This window comes from Xyrauchen texanus, chromosome 44, assembly GCF_025860055.1.
Source record: "Xyrauchen texanus isolate HMW12.3.18 chromosome 44, RBS_HiC_50CHRs, whole genome shotgun sequence".
In the NCBI taxonomy this organism is placed as follows: domain Eukaryota; kingdom Metazoa; phylum Chordata; class Actinopteri; order Cypriniformes; family Catostomidae; genus Xyrauchen; species Xyrauchen texanus.
This window is the reverse complement of record NC_068319.1, coordinates 4,341,897-4,360,254: the sequence shown is the minus strand read 5'-3', so window position 1 is coordinate 4,360,254 and position 18,358 is coordinate 4,341,897. Positions and strand designations below refer to the sequence as shown.

The window sequence follows — 18,358 nt, the reverse complement described above, 5'->3', positions numbered from 1 at the left end:
TAATGTATATTTATATATTGTTTGTGATGTATGGTGAAGCCAGAGACAATTTTCTACAACATGGACAATAAAGTTAACCAACCAACTTCAATTCAAAACACAATTACAGAAATATATCATTAATTCCTTAATAGTTGAAATTGCAATTTCACATGTCAGGGATGCACTTCTTACTAGTACAAATTATTATTTTTTAAAAAGTTGACAAATATTTACAGATATATTTCTGCGATATTATATTCAAAAAATAAGCTGAATTGTTGATATCAGGAATGTATATATTGGTAACAATTATCATTTTTAATAGTAATTAGTGCACTGCTGATTTGTGAAATTGGAATTCCTACTGTTAAGAAATTAATTACAAATATCTGTAATTGCATTTTGAATTTGAGAATGCCAGATAATTGTGAAATTTAACTAGTAAAAAGTAGAGCTAAAGAATTTTGTACATAATTTAAAAGGTTAATTTTACAAATGTGTATCTCCACGATCATTTTTTTTAATGCCATATTTGTTTTTACATCAAGAATTATGTATTTCAACTTGTTCAATTTGGAATTTCATATATCTGGAAATGGATTACAGATATCAATAAAACTGGAGAGTAATTACAGATTACTAAAAAGCTTTCTCACTAGTTACAATCACATTAACAATATCTGAGATTATTATTTTCACTAGTAAGAAGATACATGACATGTGAAATTGGAATTTCAGCTATTAAGAAATTAATTATAGATATCTGTAATTGTGTTTTAAATAGAAGTCAATGCCAGATCATTTTAAATTTGTACCAGTGAAAAAACATTTACAGATATTAACAATTAAAAACATTTCACTTGTTGAAATTCCATTTTTTAGATGAATGTTTTTACTAGTGTAAATGTAATTACTGATATCAAAAACCAGCCTTATAATTATTAAAAATGATTAAAAGTCAGATTAGCTTGCCATAGACCTTTGAGTACGTTTCCTAAATTTCAACACATGCATTGATAATTAAACATGTCAAACTGACCATAATTGTAGCGGATGAGAGAAACACGCTGAATCGCGCAAACAAAGGACACAATGATTTCCTTCCTCTCAAAAAACTAATTTTAATTAAAACAAAAATGTTGAATCATTAACAAGTTTATAAAACAGTGATTTAGTTACATAAATAAATTGATATCGGCGTATCAAATCTTAAATTCAACTTCATGAGCATGTTGAACACGGGTGAAGAAGTACAATCGTTTACCTTTCATAATAAATAAAATGGAGAAAATTTTATTTCTGTTTCTAAATGATCAAAAAACAAAAAGAGCTACAGATATACCTCTAAGGAAGGAGCTGGGCGGGACACTTGACAATGTTTTTGCACCAAAAAAATAAAAAATAAAAATAATTAAAAAAATAAAACATAGGAAAACTGCATTTTAAAGCACAGAATACAGAACCATTCAGCTAAAATTGAAGACAGTGATGTTGTAACCAAAGTCGGTCGGCTTTCATTTTTAACAAACAAGTTTGGTAGTTAGAACTCCAGTTTGGTTATTTTAAAGCATTAAGACAAGGCAAGAAAGAAGGCTGTTTCCGATTTGTTTGAGGAATCCTATAGGAACGACAAAAAAGAAAAACGTTAAACACCCGAACAAACAAATAAAAGCGTTTGAAACGTTTGAACAGTCAGACCTACACAGCCACTTTCTAGTTAGATGTCAGCGGATAGGCATGTACATGTTATTGTGAATAAAAATGAAGCGTCGTCGTGACTCGATTATTGTGGAAAGAAACGAGCGAAATTAGGCTAATCACTTTGCATGATTGTGTTAACATTGATACTGTTGGATCTACATTTCTAGGCGTTTTTGAGGCACGTGGGCCTGCGTTTCTTGCATTCCCTATTCTTAATGCTAAGGCTTGCTGCTCTCGTTCGCTGTGTGTCCGTCCAAACCACCGATGCGAATACAGAGGGTTCTGTTCGCACATCGCAAGTGGCTCTGCCTAGAGACCCAGCACACAGGTTCAACTGCCCAATTCCTGCCCCGACAGCATGGCTATGTTCGGAATAGCATACCACCATACTATGGCTGCAGTACATGGTATGCATACTGCGCACAGTACGCACATTTGCGTTAATGATTCGGAATATCAGCGACAATTTTGTCTTGCCTCATTGTTTGATGGGACTGCCAAAAGAAGTTACAAAAAATACAAAACAACAGGTTTTATTTCCAAGATGATAACTGGATGCCATTAGCTGAATTAAACCAACGTAGTGACAATTTTGAAACATTTAAAGTGAAATACTGCCAACCGTTCCACTTACTATTATATACTGCGCAGTATTCACTACGTAGTAAGCTGGTATTCCATTCCGAACACAGCCCGAGGCACGCGTTTAGTCCCTCTGATATGTTTTTTGTTTTAAAACCAAGGTACTGCAGCTTCAAGTATTTTGCATTACATAGAATATTCCTTTTATAAATTAGTTAACTTATACATTTTTTCAATATTCAGACATATACTATCATATATACAGTACAATAAAATGCTTTCATTCTTTCATTTTTTTCAAGACCTTTTTCTATCTTTTTTTCTGTTTTTTTTTCAAAGAGAAAATCCCTGAGAATGTATGTCGACAGTCGCTAAGTTTCCACAAGCGCAAGCACAATGGGGTTGAAGCGTTTCTATGTGTGTGTGTGTGACATGCTTTTGGACAAAACAGCATTGCAAAGCCACGCAAATTAGCCTGGTAAACTGAAAAGTAAATAGAAATTGAGAGGTCCCAAACTGTTTAATGGAAAATATTACCCCCCAAAAATAAACATTTTGTCATCATTGATTTTCTTCCTTCGTTGAAACACAAAATGAGATGCAAAATGCAACTTTTTATCCATTAAACAAAAGTGGATGGTGATTTACAAAGCTAAGCTCCAAAAAGGACATAAATGCACCATTAAAGTATCATAACAATAGTATATCAGACTTGTGCGCTATATTCCAAGTCTTCTAAAGTCATATGATAGACTTGATTAGGAACAAGCTGAAATTTTGAAATTTTGGAGCTTGACACCTCCGGTCCCCATTCACTTTTATTATATTGAAAAGAGTAGCTTGGACATTCTGCTTAATATCTCCTTCTGAGTTCAATGGAAGAAAGAAAGTATTTGGAGTTAAAATGGACAGAATTATAATTTTTGCGTGAACTATCCCTTTATGATGTTTCCAACACTTGTTTTAGTACACTGGTAATGTGTGACTGGTTCAGGATGGAGTAAAGCTGAAGCCGTACGAGGTACTTGTCACTTAGTATGGAGGTGTTGTTTGGTTTAAAGCCATATTTCACGTTTGAGGCTATGAATGTTTAACAGAGATTTGGAGTGCTGTGTAGACTTTCGCCACTGGACAACATGTACTCAGTGTAAACCGAAACGCTCATTTCGCTCCTTACGTTCCATTCTCTCGCACGCTTTCACACAAATAAAGGGGAAAACACAAACTTCCACAACATGACAATGTTCCATTTTTTTCAGTTTTCATTTTTTTGCGTGAAAGTCTATACACATAATACCGGTGTGGTTCGTATTGTTTTGTTGTTTCGTTTTCCGTGTTTTTTTCTTCCATTTTGAAGTTGTTTGTTTTAAACAATACAAAGGTGGACTCAAGTAAAACAATCCCGGCTAGCCGAATCTCTCTCGGACGAGCATCATAAGTTTCTTTTTTCCTTTGTATATTTGTTTCAGGTTGTCTATAAATTGCGTGAATTGAATGTGTCCGTCGTGCGCCATGAGAAAAGTCTCTCTGGCTTTGCTGAGGAATTCGATGAATTCGCTGTAGTGCCGTGGACTGATGTGCGTTAGCCGCGAGTGCGTTGTGTTGATGTAGGCCCCGATTGTAGCGTCCAAGAGCTGTCTTAGCGGGGCTTTGTCCAATGACATCAACTTCCCAGAGTTCCTGCGGCTGTGCAGCGCCACCATGCCGGGTGTGGTCAGCGTACAACGCCGCAAAATATCCGACAGCACGGTGGCGCACTTGACGCTTTTCACAACTAGCGGTATAATGGCAGCAAGCTCGTTTTTGCCCAGCGAGTGGCTGAGCGCGCACGCCCATAACACGTCGTTGATCGCGGGATGCGTGTCCTGGTTGTAGCTCAAGTTCAAGTGGGCCATGGCGAGAGTCGCAAGTTTGTACGCTCGCATGGGGTAGCCACGGTGGTCCATGTATCGCGCGATGGTGAACAGCTGAGTGTAGCTCATGCCCGTGGTCGCCGCATCCAGAACGATTTGGTAGGCCGTCTCAAAGGCGATGTGGTCCTTCTCGCAGAGTGTGAGGGCAGACAGCGCGCAGTTCTGAGGGTCCTTCATAGCGCACTGCAATGCTAACGTCCTTGCGCTGCTCGCCAGGTTCTCCTGCTGATGGCATTCCAGGTGAAGCCGTACGATGGTGCTGTTGGACATGACAGTGGTCGCCACGATGCTGGTGGCCTCGGTGGGTGTGAAGAGGGTGAACCAGCTCTGCATGATGCTGTCCAGTGCATAAACCCCTGGATAAACAATAAAAACGGTCTACAATTAGACTAATAAACAACTGTATAGTAGTTGGCGTAACTAGAAAAAAAGTATATGAACTACAGAAATTTCCACAACTTTTCCAGTCCTAAAAACACAGTTTGTAAATGTCCTTATATTTCCAGGTTTTCCAGAATGGTGGGAAACCTGTCAAATCAATCAATCTGGCTATAAAATCTGATTGGATGAGGCACATTCAAATCTGTTCTAAAATATATGATAGAAATAAGATATATGCAGATCCCACATATCAATTCTAAATGAATGCGTTTAATATACACCTTCAATGGCGAACAATTAGACTAATAAACTATATTCCTTGGCGTAAGGGTTGTTTATTGTGATTAATACCATTCTGGAACATCGATGCCTTTTATCATATTGCTACTGCTGCCGTTTTAAAAAAGCAATAAGCCACTTGCGGCTGTGTTTACTTGGCATCATGTCAAACAACTAGAGATGGACCGATTAATCGGTTTAACCGATTAATCGTGCCGATAGTTGCTTTTTGAAACAATCGGCTATTAGTTGCAGATGGAGGATCCTACAGTTTGAATGGCTTAGTTCTACAATATAACCACAGCCTCAAAAAAACGACTGACATCTCGTAGGCATCTAAATCGGTCACCATTGACCATATTCATCCATTTTTATCCTCAATGCATATTTTCTTATTTTGATTAGATAATTAAGTGTTCTAAATTGAATGCTCTATAGTTATATCTTACTATAGATCATTGCAACAAAGCCAAGTCTCCATATCAAAATAAGAGTCCCTAGTGTGATTCGGGCTTCGTTAAAGTTTATAATTATTTTTTTCTGATTATTATTGGGATTTTGGTTGAACAATTAACTGCATCTGGGATTTTATTCATTTTCGACTCTTGTAAAGTCTATGTCTTTGCCCGTCATTTTAAGGAAAAGACTAAGAAATTTAACGTTCTATTAAACCGATTAAAAACGATTGGCCGATTAATCGGTTATCAGCCTTTTCCACGACCTTAATTATCTGTACTGGCAAAATCCACTATCAGTTGACCTCTACCAACAACACCCTTTAACCATGGTAAAATCAGTCTAACGCACATCCTAGAGTGGCTCAGCTTTCTTTTAACTAGCCAAGACATGGTAATACTAACAACTGAAATGCTCAAACTTACCAACTTCTGTCGCACACGTGACTAACCACCGTACCATCTCTCGCCGCCGCCAGTTTAACGTTGAAAGCGTCATTCGCATTACCTATGAGTTAGAACAAAATAAACAAAAAGGTACAAAAATGCGACATGACTTGACAGAATTCACTGAGTGGATTTCAATGAGTGATGTTGGAGTAAACGTGTATACCTGAAGACCCAGCTCCAGGGACACTTTCAGCAGAGTGATGTCTGGCAGACTGTCCATGAGCGTCGCTATCTTAAAGGCATCCTGCGCCAGTTTGAAGATATGAGACGAGGAGTGAATATTCTTCTGTATAGATTCTAATACTGTCTCTAACCTTCGTGCATCACCTAGAAACAACCGGAAATGTTGGTTACACCACATGACTGATTTGGTGGACAAAAGGTTTTCAAATATTAGTCATATTTAAATGACCATTTAATGACAAAGATTTTTTTGCGTCATGTCATTGACCCATATGCAATATACATATATACACAATCCCCCACCACCCCACCCCAATGCCCCTCCAAAAGTATTTGGACACTCAGTGCTTTGCCTAAAAATTTATTAATGTTATTGCATTAGCTACAAATCTACACCCATTCACGTGCACATTCACACACCAATGACAGCAGAGCGGCCATGCAAGGCACTAACTTGCCATTGGGAGGAGCTTGAGGGTTATGTGGGCCGGGAATCAAACTGCCAACCCTGCGATTAGTGGACAACCCGCTCAACCACCTGAGCCACAGCCTCCCAATGACATATTTTGCTTAGTGTGCTTGTGCTGTCTTTTTTTGACGTAAATGTCATTTGGTTTGATACTTTGCCATCAATGACATTAAGTTTGCCATAAACGTCCAAATACTTGCAATGTTTATGATATTTCACATGATGGAGAGCTTTCATTTTGAGGTAGCAAATCCAGAGGAGAGAACAACAGATTTAAAAGATTTGGTAAATATTTCATTGGATATAAAAAGATTCACACAATAGAAATTGATTGAAATTTGATGTGACAGGTCATTTTTGAAAACGCTGCAAACAGTCAACAGTGACCTTGGAAAAACGTCAAACGCTCAGAATCCCTCGCCCTCAGAGCTGCATTGCATCCCCACACACACCCACCCAGCCACCCCCCCACACACGCCCGCCAACTTTGTTGTTATAACCCTATATGACTTTATTTTTCCTAACACAATGGGAGAATTTGTGAACAAAATGTTATTCTCAGTGATTATGGTGACCACCTCTTCAAGCTTCTAAAGAATGCAAAAGTATAATTCAGAAGTCCAAGAAATTATTCCATGAGACTCAACAATTGTTTTGTACGAAAGCATATGATAAGGTTTGGTGAGAAACAAACTGACCGCTGATCTGTGCGCGCCCGTGATAGGGCACGAGAGCAACAGTTCACGCAGCGCCCTCACGACACTGGGGCATTCACGCGAAAACTCGTTGGCAAGTATTCGTGACAGACCTGAAGAGAGTGAGACCTCTGTGAAACAATTCTGTAGGTGTAACATTCTCAGTTTTTAACCGGCTCATGAGAGGCTGGCTTTAACATACTGTTACGAGAATGTTTTTGTGCCAGTTCACAGTGGACGAGATACCCGTGTGATGCTGAAAAAAACAAAACAAGAGATCAATAGAACATACCAGCGCTCGTCACTGCTGGTTAGGACAAAAACTCTGATTAACATAGAAAATATTCTTTATATCGCGTGTCGTTTGCTGTCAGGTTAGGACACTGTGTGACTGTGGCTGTCTGTAGCTTCTTACTATTCTATTTCTGTCCAACTACTGGGCATAAACATGCATCAATGCTTCGACTACAAACTCTTCAGATAAGTTTAAGTAAGTTCTGTTCTCTGGTTTGTGTCCAGATGTTTTGTGTTCTGTCATTACGATTGTGGTGGAGGACCTGTTTTTAGATAAACTCGTTTTTGCTTGAACGCACCAATGTCGCGAAGGGGCTGCGTGAACTGTTGCTCTCGTGCCCTATCATTAACATCGACAGAAGATCAATGGTCCACAGTTTCACTAAATTACACATTAGATTGGTTCTCACCAAATCTTATCGTATGCCTTCATAACAATCATGAGTCTCATGGAATAATTTATTACACTTCTGAATTATACTTTTGCGTTCTTTTAAAGCTTGAACTGCCATTGTATGACATCACGGAGCACAACATTTTTTTTTTTTTACAATTTCTCCCATTGTGTTAAGAAAAAGAAAAAGTAATATGTAGTTTTAACAACACAGGGGTGAGTAAACAATGGCTGAATTTTCATTTTTGGGTGAACTATCCCTTTAAGATGCTTAATTCTGGGTGCATTTTTGCGGTGCAATCAGACCTTTAACAAAGCACTGCAAATTTTCAAGCTTTCTATAGATTTGATTTTATAGCCTGTGCTTGTTTGCCTTGTGAAACCGGTCTGCTAGCGGAAATGCAGTACACAGGCCTGCCATTAAGTAAACAGTGCTGTTGTCATGGTAATTGCAGCTTGCGCTTGATTGAGTGACGTGCAGGCGAATGTGATGGTCTAACCTTTGGCTGCAGTGAGCATGGTGGAGGCCAGCTCGCACTGCTGCGACTCGATGTGGCTAAGCGTGAACCATCGTGGGTAACGATTGGGGACGACGGATACTATATGGTGAGGCCGGGACATGTCGCCAGAAGGAGCTGTGGATTCCAACACTGGTAACCTACAAACACAAAAAGACAAAACACAAGTTAGCAACATTGCTTTGCTTTATCACTACAGGGGTACAGTTAGTTTTTTTAAGCTTTAACGGAGCTAAAATAAAGACAGTGTAAGGAGGAGAAAGAGCATTTGCTGAAACGTTTATGGGACAAATCGCAACTCTCAACATGACGGATGTTAGAAAGGAAGCCCTGCCATTCGCCAAAAGGAGCCAATTGATGTATTGGCCCAGTCTTTAAAGCTGAAGTGTGGCAGCAGTGCAGTGCATAAAATCATGCAGATACAGGCCAGGACATTTAGTTAATGGTTCACATCAACCATCAGAATGGGGAAAAAATGTATCTCAATGATTTCGACGTGGCATGACTTTAGTGTGAACAACCTAAAAAATATATTTTTTATTTAGCCAAATTTGAGTTTAAGTATTATAATGTATGCTACCATTTTGTTAGTACAAATTTATTGGCGATTTGACGTGTTACCAAGTCAAAATTCATTGTAGCGAATCGATGTGTGGACCGCTCACTTCACTGAACCAGATTCACTACAGCAAATTAATTTGTTGTTAATTTGATGTTTTACTTCAATAAACCAGCTCAAAAAACAATGTATTGATTCATCTGAGTTGCTCAAGAGTGAAGATTAAGTGAAACAAATACTTCTGTTCATCACTGTTTTTTGTCAAATCTAAACTACGTCCAATATTTGTAAATAAGATTGAAAAAAGTATTAAAAAGGTTTAATTATACCAGAACAACTCATTTGTAATGTTTTTGACCATGAACAATCAAAGATGATTGGCTGTTGTAAATACATTTTACAAAATGCAATGTTCGTTGCAGACACATGAAGACACTGAACTTTTTAATTGCTCTAGAATCACAGCTAAATTGTCCTTGTTTTAGAAGGACACACATCGTATTTCTTTTTCCCCACATAAGTTTAGCTGTACACCAAGCCAACATGAGCCTAGAGGTGGCCCATGGCCTTCACACACAGGGTCCGTCTCTATAAAACAAACACTACAGAGGTTCTGTTTGTAATGAGCATCCAATTGAATTTGGTTCCCATTTTAAAGACATGGCTTGAGTGAACATTTATGCTCTACACGCAAGTGTGTTTTTCACCAAAATGGATATGGGGTCTTCTTGTAATGCACAGATATTGAATATGTCCTCGTAATTTGGCCATTAGTTACATCTAGTGCATCTATAGCTAGAAAAAAAAACTTTAGTGCTTTAGACATGCCAGCAGATGTATTGTAGATGCCGTGACTTTCTCATAATGTGCCACTAACAATAATCTACTTGATCATGCGTTGTCATGACTGAGTATTCACACTTGACAAATATGTCATGGCATCATGTCCTGGCATGGAGCCAATTCCACCGACCCATCTACAAAGGGAATTGTATTATGTGACGATCAGGCCCTAGTTGGAGATTATGCCATGGAGAGTAGTTATTTGGAGGGCACAGTCTTTTTATAGAGAAGTCAATACTGAGCCTGAAGCTGCTACAGCTGCTAAATCTAGGTGGATCTGTGTTTGATGCTCCAAATCACTGAGATTAAATTTTCCCCATTCTGATGGTAGATGTGAACATTAATTGAGGCTCCTGACCCGTATCTGCATGATTTTATGCACTGCAGTACTGCCACACGATTGGCTGATTAGGTAATCACATGGATGATTGTTGGTGCCAGACGGGCTGGTTTGAGTATTTTTTGTAACTGCTGATCTCCTGGGATTTTCATGCAGAACAGCCTCTAGAATTTATTCATAATGGTGCCAAAAACAAAAAACATCCAGTGAGCAACAGTTCTGTGGATGGAAATGCTTTGTTGATGAGAGGGGTCAACAGAGAACGGCCAGACTGGTTTGAACTGACAGAGTTGACAGTAACTCAGATAACCACTCTGTACAATTGTGGTGAGAAGATTTGCTGTTTTGGCGGCACGAGGGGGACCTACACAATATTAGGCAGGTGGTTTTAATATTGTGGCTGATTTGTGTATATTGTTGCATTGAAGTGAAAGCAACAATTTACGCAAGAATTGTTTTATGAACAATCTGCACAATGGAAATTTGTTCTGCTCCCTTTTCATGAATGAGACTCCATTGTGTGTATATACTGACAAACAATCCATTTAAATATTAAAATGAGTATAACAGGTTTGTAAAAGGTCCTCAACCCAGGTTTATTTGACCATGGGTACACCGAGCCATAAGCACGCATACATATATATACGCATGCCAACTTGAGGGGGTGAAAGTAGCGCAAGCGTTACCTCTGCAGCCCAAATGAGACATTTATTATTCACACTTTTTCTAAAACTCATTTTCAACGGCCATGAATTATTTAGCAGTTTTCCAAGCAAAAGGCGACTTTTGATTAAACTGTGGCCCAGATAACCTCATGCCCTACACACACACACACACCTGAAGATCTGTGAGGATGCAAACGGTGAAAACAAAAGACTGAGGGGGAAAATAAGTCACAGTTGTGGGCGTGTTCATTACTGTAGGTGGATGTGACAGGTTTGGCAGTAAAGTGTCGCTCGTTCGGGCCTAGGAAACTTACCGCATTGCTCTCAGTGCAATTTTGTACGCCAGTTCGGCATCGTGAGGTAGGAGGCATGTGAAGAGATACTTGGCAAACGTGTGCATTGGAACGCTCTCTCGATAGATGAGCTCTCCCAAACCACTGTAGGGCCCACCTGGAAGACAAAACACACACGGTCACTAAAACATTCGAGATGTTGTGAAAATGGTACATCTACATTTAAATGCAGTTGGGGAAAAGGTATTTTTTTCTTCAGTTAGACATTTAAAAGGTACAATAGGTGTCCGTATAAAGTTTGTGTTCAACGGATTTGGTTAGCGTTTCCCAAGCCATGCGTCTATATCAACCTTGATTGACACACACAAAGCAGTTTGTCATTGGCAGTCCAGTTTCCGTGGTAAGTGCTGCATCTTGGGTAATCTTCCCTTTCCCCAATCCAGATAAAAAAAAAACCCATGTCCACTTTCAAGCATGCAAGCATTCTCACAGACACTAGCCTACAATATAAGCTACAATGCCAGAAGCCATATATGCGATAAATTCCCGTCATTAGATTATTTTCCAATTTAGAGCACGTGAACGCAAGCCACATCACAATCCTCAACACGCAAACAGACAAATAGAACAACTCACCAAATTAATGATACAAAAGAGGTGCCCACGCAATCGTAGCTTTACACCATCTTCAGTTATGCCTGGCTACAGATTTAAGCTTGTTTCCAAAACCAAGTAAGCTGCATTGCTGTTAACAACAACAACAACATCCTAACTTAAGTTCCTCCCAAGTGACTAATTTGGAACACTATCCAAGCAGCATCTCTGGACACCACACAAAAAGCACTTGATTTCAATAGCGTTTAGAGTTAGCATGTTGCTAAAATAAAAACATCGTACACAATTAAGCATAAAAATACAGCACATACAAACACTGGGTGACAATATTGTCATCTTCTAAAATACCTTGTTTTGGCTCAATTCTAAGGCAGCATCGCATGTATCTTCACGGTGAAGTCAAATAATGCTAGTGGCGAGCTCAGTAAAAAATAAATCCAAGATGACGGACGAAGTGAGAGAACGTTTTATTATAAAAACACTTCACGAAATACTGAAACGTATCGATGTAAAAATTATTAAAATTAACTATTGTACCCAATATTTGTCTGTGCCATTTATCTTTGTGCTTACTAGAGTAAGATATTTTTAGCTTAGCAACATGCTAGCATCAAACTCAACTGGAGTCCATTCTCCAGTGCACTTAACATGAGGAGCGCTATTTGTGTTGTTATAAACTTCCAAACAAGACACTTATGATGTTGCACAACAGTTAGGATGCTGCATTAGAAGGTATCTGCCCATATAGCCAGTAAATAGCAGACCTCATGCTAGCCACACCTTGCTAAAGATGACTTAAACACACCCACAACAGCTGAAAATGCTAACTCTATACCTGCATCTGTTTGAAGGGGACATGTAAGAAGGTTCCTGTTGTTTTGATGGATTCTCACATTTTCCTGAAACTCCCCCAAACCCTGTAGCCAATAGAATTGCTTGACTTCATAATGTGCCGCCATCACGGCTCTCGGCATACACTGGGTGGAGGAATCCACACAGCAAGGCCAGTTTATCAGTTCCCTCATTCTTTAATACTTCCTAAACAACCCAGCAGCATTCGGAGGTGGCTCTGCTTGCAAAGAATATTTACAGTAATTTTCTCTCCACCAACCGTAAGGGAAGAAAGCAACCTCGCCTGACACTGATGTATAACAAAGCTCTGGTAAATTAATTAACCATTGGCCACAGACTGGACCACGGTTTACCATTACAAAAATTAACCGTTTATGACAAACTTGTGGCAAATTGTCCATTGTTGCCAAAGGTTTGCTGCAGGTTCACCACAACCGGTGAAGAGCTACCAACTTCTCACAAACTTTTGTGGCAAATCACAGGCTCATTTGCATGATAAAATAATTTGTGTCAAATTTGTGGCAAAGTTTGTAGCACTCTAGTTCTTTGTAAGGGAAACTATAGGACAAGAAAAGAATGCCTTTCAGGATGTCTCAATTCACATCCAATCGATCACAAGGCCACGTCCACACTAATACTTTTTTCCACGCCTCTCATCAATGCTAACACAGCGTTTTCCTCCATCGAAAACAGATCGTTTCAGAAATACTCACCATTACCGCATACTTTAAATGAAAACGGGTTAGTGTTGGTGCTGCCTAAACTATTTATTAGATTAGTATAAAAGGTGTCTGGATTGTGTACTATTCTGTTGTATGCTAATATTAATAGACCAAAAGGCCTTGTGCTATTGGAGGAATTTGTAATAATTTGTAATATATTTTTCCAGTCATAATGCAATGTATTTTAAAGTAAATTTTATGAATGATCTTAAAATTAATTTCTACGGTTGTCAATTTAACTAGATGCTAATGCTTGCATGTAAATACAAAACAAACGCGACAAATGGATCTCTGGTTTCAAGAAGCACTTTTATGATGTTGTAGTAGTCCCCAATAGTGGTGTACAGTCTTACTACATGCCAATTCCACATCCATACTAATCAATTTTCGTTTGAAAATGTAGTTTCCAAAAGTCATCGTTTTCCTATGTATCTGGTAATGGAGAGCGTTTTCAAAATGCTCAGGAGGAAAACGCTGTTCTAGTGTGGATTAGGTGCTCAAATGAAAATGTAGTTAGTGTGTATTAGTGTGGATGTGGCTTGAAAGAATGTACTTTCCAATCACCTGTCAAGTACATACTAATAAAGTGTGGCACAAGTATGCAAATTGGAATGCATTTCCAAAAATATTGTTTTTGCCACACATTTAGCTGATGCAAAAGAAAACTAAACACACTCGTTCCAGAATCGTTAACTACGCCCAACTACTTCCTTAAGCTATAGCACCTTTCAGCCTCTCTTAATGAGAAACCAAACTGTTAACCTCCACACACATCACCACAGTTCCCTACAAATCTGTGAAAGTGTAAAGACTTACCCTCTAACAGGAAGACAGCTTGCTTGCGGAAGATCTTGACCAGGGTATTGTCCAGGTCCACTTCCTGAAGCTTGGCAATCAGGTGCTCCTCGTTGCGGCACACCTTCTCTTGGGCATACAGTCCGTCGGGCATGATTCTCTGCTGACCCAGTCCCATCAGTGCAGTTTCCACCGCCAGCGCCAGGTATGACTCACCCTCCTCCAGGAAGCGGCGCGTGGATGGAAACAAGTGCAGTTCGCTGTGTTTGCTGGAGCTCATCGCGCTGGCTGCAAGAAGGCGAGAAACAGACAACTAGTCAAGCCTCGAGCCACAGTCAGCGTTCTGTAGTAACTGAGGTGTGACACCTCAGAACTGAACCATCTTGGTGAGACCTTCCTCACAGGCACTGGTTCTTAGACAGGTCTTGTCTTATAATGAGGCACCAGAGAGGAACTCTGCCTGGTCTCATGAAGCAGCCCTGCCTGATCGCGCATAAGGCGAAACATGCTCAATTAGGCTTCTGAGTGACTGAGGTAGTAATACACTGTACCCTGAACTGTCCATGTCATATTTGAGAGCTGGTTCGAAACGTTGAGTGACCAGCTTAGATTCACTGTTAGAGGAATAAGGAGGCCCAGTTTGTACTTTGAGGCTAGGGGAGAAGTCTTCACCCTCCACTGGTCTCCAGCTACATTGCCACCAAATCAATGCCTCAGCTACAACCCAATGTGCAGCTCTGAGGCATTCAATCCGCACCAATTCAGGAACAAATACAGCCTTTTTAAATTGGCTGCAAGTTGGCAAATCCTCAATCGATACCACAGTATTAAAATGTAGCCTTTTTATAGGCTGCGAGTCTTGGACCCCTCAGAACCAAATTCAGGCCTTTAAAAGCGTTACAGCATCCACTCGCTTTTTCAGCAGTCTTGGTTCCAGAAATACAGTATTTTCCCCTTTCACTTATTCCAAAAGGGATTTCACAAAATCCTTCACAATAGAGTTGTAAGCCAAACCAAACCTACAAGCTCCGAGGTGAATCACGCCATTACAATCTTTTATTGTAAGTAAAAAAAAAAATACTTGAAAACTGAAGACTGTGTACTTAAAATCAAACTTTTATTTCCTCATTAAAGATGTTAAGTAAACAATATATTTTAATTGTATTGCAAAATATTCAGATATAAGCGAATATAAGAGAAGTTTGAGAGTGTAGAGAGAGCTACTCGATTGAGTCATTCACAGTGCGTCATGCAAGTGAGTGGTTGCTGCAGAGATCTTTTGGTGCGCTTTGTTTGGCGCTATTCTCTGATTGGTGGATCGTTTCCTTATGGATCATGGGTAGTGAAGTTCTTCACAGAAACTTCCCCCTTAAACAATATTTTAAAGATGAAGATGAAATAACATGGACTGAACAGAAGTATATATCATCAATTAACAAATGTCGGAGCTCTCGGGAGGTCTGTCTTTAGAGCATTATTGTTGAAAATCGATTCTACTATGGAGAAAACTAATGGAATTTTAACTTCTGGAGCCAAACTTTTGCACTTTATTTTCAGTCATCAATGCCTCAGCACCAAATTCATTTATTTGATTGGATGCAAGGACCCCTTCGGCTTCTAAAATTGAGATTTAACCATACACCATGGGCCACAGCCCGGCTCAAAAATCTGATGCGGTTTGCATGAAGGGCTAAAGATATGGTAAGATTAAAACGAGTTTCATGAAAGGACTTTTGAGCAAACCCCTCCCTACAAACCTTGAAAGACACATCACGTAAAAAAAAAAATGCATAAAAAAAGTCCTGGATTTCTGTTAGTTCGTGTCTTTATTATTTCAACAGCAAAGTGAATCCAGAGCTCCATGATCTTTGTTACACACGAATACCATTGGCGACTCATTTGGGGCTAATAATGAGAAGCACCATAATGTTTTAATGATGCCTCTTTGGACCCGTGTGGCTGACTCTGGGAAGATTTAATGTCCTAATCAAAAATGAGCACTAAGGGGGAAGCTCCAAGGCTTCACACCACCTTTTATTCAGCACCCCCACTCATTTCTTTCTTTTCCAATCTCTAATAAACTCAACATAGAGTTCAAAGTAAACCACATCGATGAAGAAGCAAAAAGTCAGTGCTTTGAGTAGAGGTGGCTTTAGGAGTGCCCAACACGTTTGGAGCAATGTTCGGGTGAGCAAATGACGACAATTGTATGTTTTTGGTGCCCTTTCTCAATTGGGCATGCTGAAGATGGGCAGGCGCATACATCATTCCAGTGCCAATCAGAACAGGCCTGAGCCAAACAATAATGTATAATTGCAGCAGCGTGTTCTCCAATTGTGAAACAGTCATCTCGCTAATCAAAGCTCATGAATAAGAGATGCAAACAGAAAAACATTAAAATTAAAAGTGCATTAAAAATGCAGCAGGGAAGAGTAAAGTTAAGACTTCTAGCTTGAGATAAAAGAGGCTCCCTTTGACTCTTAATATATACCATATCTTTTTAATTAGCATCTAAAGTAGTAGCATACGTGAGATTAATTCAAGAGAGGTTTGAGCTCCCCTACGAAGGTGGTCCAAAAATGTGCATTAACCTTTAAAAAGCTGAACATACATGTGAATGGATGTGTTATTGCCAATAGAAGGAAAACATGGTCAAACATCACATTTTTCCTTAATTTACAAATAACTGTACAAAAAAGGTGCCCCAGGTCGTTTCTGGCAGGGTACTCGGCCTTACAGGATCAATATGGTTAGGATTAGGGATGGGGCCCGGATTAAGGCATCTGCTGCCTGCCAGAATCAAACTTAAGCAACTTTGTACAATGGGCATCCAGACACAGCAACAATGGCTTAACCAATGGCATGAGAGTTGGGCAGGACTATCTGTTTCTAGGACAATAAGAGATGGATTGTTCTGAAAAACATGTCATCATTTTTGTAATTCCATTCAGTAATGCTAGATTACATATTTTTACACAATGGCTTGTCCACTTTATAAATGGAGCATATGGTACATGAAAATGCTGTATACATGTTTACATTAACAGTTTGTACTATTGTTATTACCATCCTGAAGATGCGAACAGGGTGTAAATAAAACTTGACAGCTAGTTTGTAAAAATACACTGCTGTTCTCTATAAATAACATGAATCAGAGGAGCACTGTAGCATTGTATGTCGTACCTGAGAAATCCAGGAACCCTGTCTGTGAATTATCTTCATCACTGCGGCCCGTCTCCATCAGAGTGCTAAACAGTGTTCCGATGGGGTCCAAAGGGTGGCCCACCCACCCTTCCAGATTAGTAAATGATGTCACACCTTTATGAAGCAGATCTAGATGGAGAAATAGATAAGGGCTTGATTTTAGATGCAATTTTGTACATTCAAGACTGTTCCAAATCCTAATAAGCTGCCTACCTAGGCAACTTTTTTAGGCTTAATATGTACTCTTCCCAAGCAAAGGCTGTTATGACCCTTGATAATGTGAAATTATAGTCCAATTAGTCTTATTAATCAAGACAGCAAAATATTAGCTAAGATTTGTGCAAATCGTATGTTAAAATAATTGCCTAAACTCAAAGACCAAACTGTGCTTATGAAAAATCTATTATCCTCTAATAACACGAAGAAACTTTAATTTATTGTATCTGCCCAAATGTATGAAATCGACTACTGCTATTGAAAAAGCACACTCGATGCTGCTGAAGCCTTTGACCATCTGCATTAGCTCATTTAAAGTTGTCATCCAAGATGGTGGTATTTTAATCGGTACCAAAAAAAGTTGATCGAAAATAGTTTCATTTCTTTTAAATTGCATCAATTTCACCCAATATTTTTTATTTGAGTGTATTTTTGGTGTTAGCTTAGCAATATGCTAATGACCAACTCTACTGGAATAAACCGTTAGCAACCAAGTTCCACTATTAGCATGCAATTAAGATTAATCGGATTAAAAATGCACTTTTTTTCACCCAATATGCGAGTATGTTATGTTTTGTGTGTTTATTAGGAGTATCGAATTGTTTGCTTAGTAACACGTACTAATGCTAAACTCAACTGTACCATTTGTGTGGTGTACATGAGGGTCCGTTAATGAAATTGCTATCAATTTAGTCACTTATGAAGTTCCATTTCGTATGGGAATATGCCCAAGTAGGTAGGAAGTAGCTACGTTTTCGAAAAAAAAAAAACACTTAGCACAGCACCAGATTCAGCTTTAGTACATTCAAGCATATTTCATCACAAACAAAGCTCCCATATTATTAAACACAAGGCCAACCAATACAAATCCATACCTGGATCTGACTTTGTATTGTGAACAATGATAGACACCAGAGAGCTCCGATTTTCTTTAGTGTCCGTGTCCTGTGGAAATCAC

General features: G+C 39.1%; 1 protein-coding gene across 1 annotated transcript in view; it reads right to left on the bottom strand.

The window, feature by feature from the left end:
* Window positions 1–1,087: 1,087 nt before the first annotated feature.
* LOC127637084 (zinc finger SWIM domain-containing protein 6-like) overlaps window positions 1,088–18,358 on the bottom strand; it is an 83,074-nt gene continuing 65,803 nt past the window's right edge. Inside the window, exons 8-14 of the mRNA XM_052117994.1 lie at window positions 17,164–17,313; window positions 14,002–14,268; window positions 11,018–11,153; window positions 8,279–8,436; window positions 5,907–6,070; window positions 5,720–5,801; window positions 1,088–4,534 (exon numbers count right to left, since the gene is read on the bottom strand). Of these exons, the coding sequence (XP_051973954.1) occupies window positions 3,672–4,534; window positions 5,720–5,801; window positions 5,907–6,070; window positions 8,279–8,436; window positions 11,018–11,153; window positions 14,002–14,268; window positions 17,164–17,313 (1,820 nt within the window). The 3' untranslated portion in view covers window positions 1,088–3,671. The remainder of the gene's footprint in view (window positions 4,535–5,719; window positions 5,802–5,906; window positions 6,071–8,278; window positions 8,437–11,017; window positions 11,154–14,001; window positions 14,269–17,163; window positions 17,314–18,358) is intronic.